General features: G+C 31.6%; 1 protein-coding gene across 5 annotated transcripts in view; it reads left to right on the top strand.

The window, feature by feature from the left end:
* The window catches only part of LOC106465571 (protein unc-80 homolog), a 138,172-nt gene that overhangs the window by 42,927 nt on the left and 83,043 nt on the right, over positions 1-12,202 (top strand). For all 5 annotated transcript variants that reach the window (XM_022393494.1, XM_022393492.1, XM_022393493.1 and 2 more), the window contains exons 16-18: positions 6,327-6,399; positions 6,903-7,037; positions 7,762-7,954. In XM_022393494.1, the coding sequence (XP_022249202.1) occupies positions 6,327-6,399; positions 6,903-7,037; positions 7,762-7,954 (401 nt within the window). The remainder of the gene's footprint in view (positions 1-6,326; positions 6,400-6,902; positions 7,038-7,761; positions 7,955-12,202) is intronic.

The following is a 12,202-nucleotide window of genomic DNA, read 5'->3' as shown; positions in this document are numbered from 1 at the left end:
CCAATCTTCTTTTTCTTGCCCTTGATTGTCGATGAGAGTTAAGCCTGATTTGTTTTAGTGATTATAGTAAAGCACTTAACAATTTTTATTTAATTAAATAATACATCAAAAAATATAGACTAATAACATGCAAAAAGTAGACAAATTCACTTACTTCTAAAAATTTTCCTGGCTTTCTAACTTTGCAACAAGAGCCGTTAGAAATTCATCCAAGCTAGTCGTTAACTTTCCCATGGGAACAATGTTGCTACTCAGAGTGTCATTGATGGTTATCAGTTCAAAACACAATGTTATACAATACACCGTTTGATAGATGAAAGCCTGGACTTTCTATTGGTTATAAATAATATATAATGAAATGTAAGAGAGAACTATCAACCAATTGTGAAAGAGAGGATGTGGCAGGAGGGGTCTGATTTTCTCTTAGATAGCTCTGTAGCAAAATAAAATTGAAGACCATAAAAGTTATGGTCTGTTTGAGCAATAATGATTTTACAGAGAGCATTTTTATGTTTAATTTCGTACATTTTCAAGGGGTGATGGATAAAATAGGGATGATGACATGCTAAGACAAAATTTGTCATGTGTGTCACACTAGTGGAAATTCAGGATTTTTGTATATATTTCGTATTAGAATTAAGAACTTAAAACTTGTATACTATTAAAATATGGATTATTAGCTAAGATTTTATGCTATTCTAATAGGTATAACATAAACAAAGAGTAGTTTAATAAAATTTTGAATGTAAGACACTAAAACCTTGTGTCATGCGCAGTAAAGGGTACCTGTGCTGAAAGGGTTAAAATAATTCCCTTACATACATACAGGTTAAGGACAGTGGGGGACCTGTTGGTCTGTTTACTATACTAAACTCTAAAATAAAAGTAAAACACTCAAAGCCAGTCCCTATCATTCAAAGGCCAACTACTCTAAAAACTTACAATGACTCTTGTCAAAATTTATATTTGTGTCCCTTAGACTTACCATTCACACCATTAAATACAAAAAAAAGATAATGCATCAACACTCTCAGTTCCCTTTACAATCTTAAACAGCTCAATCAGATCCCCTCTAACTCGTTTTTTTTAATAGAAAATAAGTTCAGAGATCTTAATATATCCTTGTATGATAACCTTTCCATCCCAAGTATCACCCTATTAGCCTTCCTATGAACCCTTTCTAACAGTTCAATGCCCTTCTGAAGGTAAGGAGCCCAAGACTGAACACAGTGCTCCAAATGTTTTCTGACCAGTGACCTATACAAAGGTATTATAACCTCATTCAGTATTCTATTTGCCCTGCCACAATCAATAGTACATTGTTTAAGAGATTGATCAACCAGAACACCAAGATCTTTTTCTTCCATAACACTGTTTAGGTTATTCTCATCACAAGTATACTCATAATTCAAATTGTGATATCCCACATGCCATTCTTTGTACTTAAAAGCCATCTGCCATTTCTTTGCCCAATGTACGAAATAATACAATTTTTTTTGGCAAAGCAGCAACATCTGCTTCACACTCAGTAACACCCAAAACATTAATATCATCAACAAATTTAAATGATTTATTGACCATTCCTACATCTATGCCATTGATGTAAATCAAAAAGATCAAAGGTCTTAACACTGAGCCCAGGGTACTCCACTTGTTACATGAATCTAGTTATCCTTTGATAACAATCCTCTGCCCAACTTTCATCAAGCCAATTTTCTCTCCAATAAGCCAACCTAACAACCATACCTAAAAAGAACCTTTTAATAACCTTTTATGTAGCACCTTATCCAATATTTTCTGATAATCTAGATACATCAAATTCACACCCTTATCCTCATTTACTTAAGCAATAACCTCTAATAAGAATGTCAAAAGATTAGTAAGGCAAGATTTTCCCCCAGTGAAACTATGCTGATTATCCAACAAAATTTTAAACTTTGTTAAATGACTTTGCAAAGCATCTTTTATCAAACTTTCAACATCTTTTCCCACCACTGATATAAGACTAATAGGTCTATAATTACTGGAACAATTTTTATCACATCTCTTGAAAAGAGGAGTAACATTAGCCAACTTCCAATCTTCTGGCACCTACCCACTGTTCACAGACTTTGAAAAAATAGTGGTAAGTGTCTCACATATCTAATCCTCAACCTCCTTCAAAACCCTTGAGTAAATATTTTGAATATTATCTGGCCCAGAATCTTTATCATTCTTAACATTTCTCAAGTTTTTTAACAAGTTCAGAATTAATGTGATCATCTTGTTTCCATCTAGCAATTGTTCAGGATGAGGAATATTGCTTAAATCTTCATTAATAAACCAGAACTTGGCATTAGCAACTTTGAATCTATAGGCTGAATTATTCATAAACTGTTGTAAGAATGAGTTAATCTTATATGTAAATCAGTAAATTAAAATATTTCTATTGGCTATAAATAATGTAATAGCAAACATCAGAGAGAATTATTGACATTTTTTGAAAGACAGTATGTGATAGGAGGGTGCATGACAAATGGGTTTGACTTTCTGGTTTATATCTCCGTAAAGCAAGAAGATTTGATGCTATAAAATTAGATTATGTCATAGAAATATTTATACTATAAGTTTGTAATTTGTATTAATCTCAGAAGCTCAAATAGTGTTAGAGAGAATATCTAAAATGCACAGTGTGGAACAAAGAAGTGTCAAATGATACACAGAAGTGAAGATTAAGATTTTTTTACATATATTTATTCTACTGAATTTTGAAGTATGTACAAGGTTAGAAAATACACACCTTGACCCAGTCATTCACATAGAGTGAAGGAACAAACTACAGACATGGTAATTTTTTATAGCTTCTCTATATGTTCTTTTCATTTCTGAAAATGTTTTTGTGTTGAATTATATTGTGGTAAAGCTACTGAGATTTTCTTTCACAACAAGACATCAGGTAAACTTTCAGTGGTGTAAAAATGTATTGTATCACCCAATTTTTTTAACATTTTTCTTGGTTACTGTACATCTCTTTACCAGATTGTGCATTGTGGAAGTGTTAAAACTAGAATAAAATGGTTATGGATAATGTGTCTGTGTAAGCTGACACATATTTCAGTCATCGAAACACATATATGCATCTTTATTAACAAATCAACCGTGCCAACCGTATTACAGCTGATGATCAACAAATACTTGGCAAACACGAAAATGTTCTCTGAGTTAGAAAACCTAGATTTAATGATAATGTCACTACTATAATTGACAAAAAGTGTTCACAGAATCTGTTTCTTGTTTTAATATTTCGTTAACTTATGCCCCTCTGGCTTTGATAACTACTTGACATCACTGTGGCATAGAGTGTACGAGGGACTGAAAGTAAGCAGGGTTGAGTTCATGATGCCACATACAGATTAGAGCTTCCTAAATTCCAAGGTACTTCTCGGTTTATTCTCTTGCACTTTATTACCAATTATCTGGGTTGTTGCCTGACCAGCATAGTATTTTAATTTTCTTCCGTTGAAGCTAGTCCTTCATCTGAAGCAATAAAATAAATCTAAGATGTCTTTTCAATACCTGTAGAGTGAAATTCCTCTTTATTTCACTGCATAGAGTGTGTGAATATTAACAACATTTTTATCCCTGAGGCATGGAGCAAAGTAATTCTGGAATGTGCATTGGTGAGCTTCCCTGAAATGGTCCTGAATTGTTGGCTTTAACCAAGACTTGAGGATCTTGATGTACTTGTCAGCATTGACAGTGCCTTTCACAAAATGCAGGCATTCAACATCCTGGCCAGAGATGCATCCCTGTGTCACATGACCCTATGGATGCTTCACAGTTGCATTCAAACACACTGAATAAAACTCTTCTCCACATTGAAGTTGTACAAAGTGCTTCCCATCAGACCTGTGTAGGTTAAACTGTGATTTGACTGAGAAAATCACTTTGCTCCAAATTGCTTCAGTCCAGTCAGCATGTTTTTTGAACCAAGTGAGTCTCATCTACTTCATCTGGTTGATGAGGAGGGATTGCTTTCTTGGCTGAACACAGGCAAGACCAGATGGTGCTTGCAATAACAGTGACACCTGAAGTTTCCTGACATCCTCTTTTGGGATCTGTGAATGACAGTCCACAATTCTGCAGGCTTATGTGTTTCAAAACACGATTGTCAGCTGCTGTGGAAGTTTTCTTCCTACCCCATTCCTTCTGCTGCTCCATACAGCCAGTCTGTCTATATCTCTGCATAAAGCAATTCACAGTAGATTGATTAAATTTAATTCTTACATTAATCTGCCTGTTCAAAAGTCCTTGTTTGCTCTGTGGAGTTGACTTACAACCTTTGGCCATGGTAGCATCACATGCATATTGTAGCAAATAGGCTTCTAAACTGACTCTCAGTAAGAACCTTTATTTATAGCCAAAAACTGGCTGAAGCAATACCCAGACAGCCTATAAAGCTGCTGATGTAATAATTAAACAGTATTGCATCATCCATGAAACACATTTGCATCTACATCCATTAGGGCCTCAAAACAGATGGTGATTCTGAAGAAAAGAATGAAAAAATTGGGTGATGCAGTAAATTTTTCCACCACTGTAGGCTTAGCAAGTATTGTAGGTGATGACAAAATATTCTGATTACTCAATTCATTATTTATTGAATATTATTGTTAAGTTTATATTTAAGTAACACGTATAATTAAAAATATGTATTTATTGAAAAGAAACTGTATTTGTTAGATATAAATTAATGTCAACCAAGAATATTGTTAGCCAAAATATTGTTACCTAGCCTATTTTTCAAACCATTTTGAAAGGTCAGTTCCTGAGTAATTAATAAATCTTTGCCAGCTTATATAGTGTTTTTTATGACTTATAACAAAAATGATGACTACTGCAATTATCAAAATATAGCATAAAAAATATATTAATGAATATCAGTCAAGTTGAAATTGACTGCATATATAAAATGAAACTTTCTGATAAACAATAACAAAATGAAATTCTAAGATGAAAGGAAATATTTTAATGTTTTATTTGTGTTTTGTTTATCAAAACAATGTCTCACAATAAAAGTTTGGAAATTTCATGACCTAAAAGTTGATTGAAAACCTAAATTAAATTGTAGAATTTTTTTAAAACAGAAACTAGATACTATTTGGTAAATTAATGTAACATACACTGTATGAGGACAGTTGCTCATTACAAGTAGTATTAATGTATCTGTGTTAGTACACCGATCACCAACTCAAAAAGATTTATGTGAGAATCAGGAAAGAGTTGGAGGTTTTTGTTAGGAATCATACAACATTCATTAGCAAACAATATTCACAATACAATGGGTATAGTCCTGTTATTAACCATTACTCAAAGTGCATTATGTTGTCAGTTGTTACTTAATACTATATCAAACAAATCTGTTCATTTTTATCTATGTATAAAGAACTTATACTCATTGGTAATCTGAAACTTGCATGGGAGATGAAAATGGGCATGGTTGGTTGGTGGCTTTGCAAACTCATAATTTTGTATTGCTGACTGGTAGCTGGTGGCAGGCTCTCCAAAACTGACTGACTAACAGTGCTCTTTGTCACAGCTTTTATGTAAAATTTCCAGATGTTATTTTGCTCATTAGAAAGCAACATATGGATGCTACTCACTCATTAAAAACTTTTGGCTATGTGCTTTACAAAGCACCCTTTATTACAAAAGTATTGCACAAGCCCAAGATTACTGATGTATTCAGTCCAAGGACAACTTAACGAAATATAAAGTATATCTCTTTAAATGTTGATAGCTGTTGTTTCTACAACAAAATATAGTTTGTATATATAAGTAGTTTTACATTGTTTCTACAGAAAATGTAATTTACCACTTGAAATAGTGATGTATTGTGTGTGTTAACAGTATCACCTAGACCAGTGTGCTGGCACAAGTAGCACAAGTTTACCTCTGCATACAGTGAAGAAAGCAGTGAGAAAATACACATTGTCTACAATAATACCTAATGTTTAAATTCTTTTACAACTATCTCAAACATTTCTGGAAGAATTGCAAGTAGTGACTGAATATTGACCTAACTAAGACAGATTGTTAGTCATTTGAACTTTTTTTAAATTCATTTGATTTTTTAAAATACCAAAAAATATAATTTCAGTTATGTAATTTTTTTATAGTTCATATCCCTAAAGTGCTTAGGTTATGGACATTTACCTCAATAGTTGCTAGGGTAAGCTACAATTATATTCTTCAGTATGCTTGTCATTTGAAAAAACTGTGTCATGGTGTTAATGATGAATGTGTTTGATAATTACAAGTAAAAACAATTTTGAGATTTTTTCTAGGTTTCATGCCCTATGGCAATTTAGAAATCAGTGTTGGCCAAGGATGGAAGATGGAGCACAAATGTATTTTAAGGTCAGTGACACCTGAATTGCTCATTTTGTTCTTTCAATATTTAAGAGATAATGAGAAAGAAAAGTGTATTGTTTCATAGGAAGATACAGGTCTTTGTATTTATAGCCACATTCATGAGGCCATTGTTACTGTTCTAAAAATCAGTTAATGTTAATTCATCTGATATATTTATAAAATTCCTTGAAACTTTTAACAATCTTGACATTTCTGATAATGAACACTATAAATATTTAGCATTTTAATACAATGAGAAAATTATTTTTTAATTTAAACTTTCGCATAATGATAAATTTAACCTTTAAATATTCTTGCAAATTTTACACTTCTAATTAGTATTTTGGCTTTTAAGTCTTTAATTGTTCTTTAATATTATAAACTTTAATTATTTTTATGAACTGATAATGTATTCTTAACTTACACATTTTTTTGAAATGAATTTACTGTGCTATGTTGCATTATTAGAATAAACAAGATTATCAGATCTTAATATTCATTTACCCTAGGTGCCTCCCCCAGTTGTTGAGTTCACACTCCCTTCACCAAAGATAGCCATAGACTCTGTACCTATTGCTGACCCTCCATGGTTGCCTCACGTGAAAACAAAAGTAGAAGAGGTCACCATCAATCAGGATCAATCGGTAAAAATTTTATATTTTGAAAAATAGAGGGACCATGCTTATCTAGGATTATTGATAAAGTTTTATATTTTAAAAGGATAAGCATTCATTATTGGTCAGTGTGATATGCAATATCACACCTGTATCTTCTATAGTGTATTCGTATTATGGTAAAAAAATTTGATAATTTTAAAGTTTTGATTTGGTGCATACTAAATCTTGTCAAGGTTATGTACTAAATTCAGACTTAGGTGCTACTTTTTGTAAAATGATTTGTGGTATAAGTTTTAGTGAAAAAAAGTACAAACAGAAATGCAACAAATGTGTATCCAATACTAGTAATAAGCAAAATGATTACTTTTATCAAAAAGAAATGCAGATGAGAAAGATTCCATTCTCATTTAATAATATTGCAGATTTTCCAAGCAGTATAACTTCAGATATAAAACTTCTGCTTTGTTAATAAACTCCTATAAAGCCTTATAATATGAACATTTTAAAGTATATTATTCCCAAGTAAGATGATTAAAGAAAAAGGCCAACATTATACTGCATAGTTCTTCTTAAGGAATACCGGGTTTCTATGTCTGTCTTGCTTAGAAGTACAATTATGTGCTCTTTTTTTTATGCTATTAAACTTTTTACTTTAGTGAGCATCCGGTGAATAATACTAACATTAGCAGGTGGCTTGACATCGGTATTGTCAATATTTGTTTGTAAGTTTCTTTTTGTGTCTGTGGAACAGTTGCAGAGGTCCTTTGTAACAGCCACAAAGACTCGAAGGAAACAACAGGTGGAGTTGATACACAGAGCTTTGGAAGCAGAAGAAGACAAGAAACAAACAGCTCGAGAAAACTTTCCCATTACATCTGTAGCTGTCAACCTACATGCTGCCTATGAACCAGCACTATACCATGCAGTAGAAGAACATGAAGAAGGTTAGTTAAGTATTTACTTAGAATCCTTAAAATAATTATAGGTTTAAAAGAAATGTGATACATTACTTTATATTTCAGTTATAATATCTAAACGAAGTTCTTATCTCTAGTGATTGCAAAAATTGTGTTAAGCTTTTTATTAATTTATTTTAGGACTAACGTATAAATCACAGACATTTTGATGAGTTTTGAGATATACAGTATTTTAAATCTAATAACTTATTTGCAGGTTTTACAATTCAAGAAAAGAAGTTGGTAAAGTAATTCTCTTGATTCTTCCTTCATAAGTACTCTGTCATTTCCTTTCTAAGATTTATTGAAACATTTTCTATAATTTTTCCTTGCCATTCTAATTATTAAAATAAGAATAGAATATTAAATTAGTTATACAAAGGTACAAAACCTTATGACCCAAGTGCTTTTGAAGGGCCTTTCAAAAGCATTTGGGTTATAATGTTTTGTATATTTGGGTTAAATTAATTTCTCGAACCTTTGAGTTTTCCTAACATCTTAAGTTAGTTATATTCATTACTATAATGCCCTGGTGGCTCAGCAGTAAGTCTGAGGGTTTGTAACACAAAATATTGGGGTTCGATACCTATGACTGGTAGAATACAGATAGCCCATTGTGTAGTTTTATGCTTAATAACAAACAAAAAGATCCATTACTATGTTAATTTTTACTTCTGGTTTGTTTAGGTAGCTTGCTTTGGTCAAAAGTTAAAATTAATAGTAACATTTTTCTTGAAAAATTCTGTGATATTCAAACAAAAGTACCACCTTTTGGACTAAATTGTAGCTGTTAAGTATCAAAAATATTAAAAACAATCAACAGATATTCAAAGAAAAATTCAAAATATTTTGAAACTTGCACCAGTATATCATTTACAAATAATAATGACATTCTATTGCTTAATACTACAATCTCCATAAATTTTGAAACCCTTTCAGTAACTTTCATAATTAATATATCTTACAATTTTTTAATTTGTCCTGAGATCTAATTGGAGGAGAAGTTTTTTCTTCCATATCATTAGGACTATTGCTTGCTTTGGACATTTTTTCTTCATCCCTGGAAAACATTTTTATTGAGAGCTTATTTCTTTTCTAAGAAGCAGTTTTAAAAGTCTGAATCTGGCTTAATTTTGTGTATTATATCTCAGGTTATTTCTTCTTTTTCTGATATTTTGTTTGAAGAATCCCTATCCAGTTTTGCTATGTTTTCAGGTGGTATTTCAACATATTATGTTGAATAATCTTTGGCCTGACATGTGTATTCCTTGAAATATAGCACTCTGTATTGCTGATATTTTTCACCAAGTAAACAGGGGTTGTCTCACTGTTGTATGAAACATTGGACGTGTATCTTTTTTTCTTCCTCTTGGCTTTTAATCACTCTATATCCCACTGCTAAAATCCTGAGTTGTCAGGTTTCTTATCATTATCATGCCCTTGGTTAACTTCAACTTCTCATTGTCAAACCCCTGAACAGTGCAATCAAGTGAATGGTGGAAAGCAAACTCATTTTCATTTCATGGTGTTGACTGTTAAGGAGATTGGGACAGGACTCTCAGTTCTTTATCAAACATGAGAGATGTTAGTATGTAACCCATGGCTTTATGTATAGTAGCTTGTTGGTAAGAGTGTCAGATATTATGTTATTCATTCCATGACTTTCTGGTTCATTATTGTCTAGTTCTACTTTTATATGATTCTACCTGAAAAAGGAGGAAGGATAGTTGTCTTGGTTTTCTTTCTAAAGTTAATACATTTTAGCAAAAAGCACTGATTTATATCCTTGGTCATATAGAGGTTCTTTGGGTGCTGCTTATCTTGAAACAGGCTCATTGGTCAAATTTTGTAACAATGTTTCATTATCTTTATTTGGTACTCAAGACACTTCCAGCCTCTTTATAAAAGGTCTATTCCAAGTATGTTGTATTGGTGTCCAGTATTAATCTGTGGTACTGGATGAAATACATTAAAACTTCTGTAATTTTTGTATTTGTCTCCTCTGCTTTTTCTTTTCTAGTACTTTTTTTTTAGAACACAAGTTAGAGATTTGGCATTACTCTTCCATAAATTGACAGTAGTCAGTTCAGTGGAATTTTTCATGCACTCCTTCCAAGGTATTCTTAAATCCTGTTGTTTCCAGCTTTTGGAAGATTTCATCTTGGTAGTACCAACTGTAACTGTTTTGTTTAGCCTTTTGTATGACCATTTTTATTCTACACAATATTGTCTTAAAGCTGAAGTAAATGGCACTAAAATAAATAAATTTTATCCAGCACATTGTGTGGAGGTACTTGATTGCAAGATGGTCTGTCAATTCCATTTTCAGTTGATCTTACATGTTTAATTCTAGCATTCTGGATGAAAATCTTAAAATAATCCCTACTATTGCTGTACTTCACTTTCTCTAACCCTCAAGAACCTTATTGGCAGAATATATGATATGTCTTTTGACAAATTATTCTAGTAAAGACTTTGTTTTGGAGTTTATGTAGTCATGTGCTTTTTGGTACTCTAAAAATGCATTAATTATCTCTTAGTAGAAAACACTCACTTACAGCTCATACAAGGGTTAGCAGTTTCTTATGTATCATGCAGATCTTATATGTCATGAAGTTATGGATTCATTTAATTATCAACTTTTTTATCATGCAGTTGTGATAGCACAACTTATTATGCTTAGTGACTGGTATTTATGTCTATGGTCAATAAATCTTTAGAGATTGGTAGGGATGTTCTTAAGAGCATTGAATTTCTGTTTTTCTCTATTTTCAATAAATTATGATGTTTCTTCATTTTTTTAGGTGACTTAATAATATATTAATTCTCTCTATAGGGGCTTAATCATTTTGACTGATCTTGAACCACCAGGTAACCATGAAAGTATACAAATTATAACTTTTAATGTAGTTATGCATCTTCATGAAATTTAGCAAGCATTTAGTAAACAATACAAGTATTTGTACACAGAAAATCAGATTTTCTTAATTAAGTATTTTTAGTAAAGACTTGTCTGTGAATATATATTGAGTCAACGTGTGACTCAGACTGTTTTATTTGAGATATTCACTTAAGAACACAAAATAACAACATGCACAAACCATACAATGTCCTATAACTATTATAATATAACTGGCTTTCTAACTAAGACATAAGTGTCTTAAATTAATTCCCTTTACTGTTCAATCTGAACTCAGCGGTATCAACTTTCAGTCAGTAGATGAAATAACTAAACACCTCTACTGAGAACGATGTAATCTTATACATCATTCGGTAAGTTAATACTTTGTCTTTCTATTAGTTAAAATGATCTAATAACAAACATCAGAGAGAATTACTGGTAATTTATAAAAGAGAGGATGTGATAGGAAGGTGTGGCAAGTGGTTTTATTATGTGATTTATAACTCTGTAAACAAAGGAGATTGAATGCTAAAAGCTATAAAAACCAGAATATGTCTTAGTAATACCTGAACTGTAATGAGTAATCTATGTTAAACTTAGGACATCATTTAGGGGTGATGAAAAAGTTCAAAATGGACAAGTCAGAGTGAACAAATGTCATGTTACTTAGACAACTAGAGACTGAGAATTTATTTAAGTATTTCCTTTTGAAATAAAGGAATTAAAATATATATAGTATTCAAATCTGGGTTATTAACTACATTTTGATGCCAAGTTTATTCATATATATTGATAATAAAGTAGTTTAATTAAACTTTGAATGTAACTCTGGAAAAAGGCATAACATGCACTTTTACCTATCAGTATTGAGAGAGTTAATTGTACTATTAATTCCAAAGATATTTTGTTTTCTTGTATACTTTTTGGGATTTTTGAGTTCTTTACTGTTTCTGTCTTTGGTATATTAATTAAAACTCCTACTTAACTTGAATCTTATCATCATTTACAATTCTCATCAGTTCATTATATCCATTTGTGAAAGTAATTTTCCATCTTTGGAGCTTGTATCTGGCCAAATAATAGTGACTTTAGATCCAGTGTAAATCAGTTTGTAACATTTAATTTGCTCTGTACAGACTTACAGTTTAAGAAGTAGAGGCATTGCACAGACTTATTTATTTAATGCTGGCCTGAACTGAAAGATCAAGATTTTTTTAGTCCTCATTCTATCTTCATTAACTTGTCTGATACAGAAATTATTGTTGCGTCTCCGTTCATTAGTTAATTTTTCGTAAAAATTCTTTCCGATGAAACTTTCCCGATACAAGTCCTTT

The sequence above is a fragment of the Limulus polyphemus genome, unplaced genomic scaffold, assembly GCF_000517525.1.
Source record: "Limulus polyphemus unplaced genomic scaffold, Limulus_polyphemus-2.1.2 Scaffold1985, whole genome shotgun sequence".
NCBI classification, from domain to species: Eukaryota; Metazoa; Arthropoda; class Merostomata; order Xiphosura; family Limulidae; genus Limulus; species Limulus polyphemus.
Note: the sequence above shows the minus strand (reverse complement) of the source record. Positions and strands in the feature narration are given on the sequence as shown.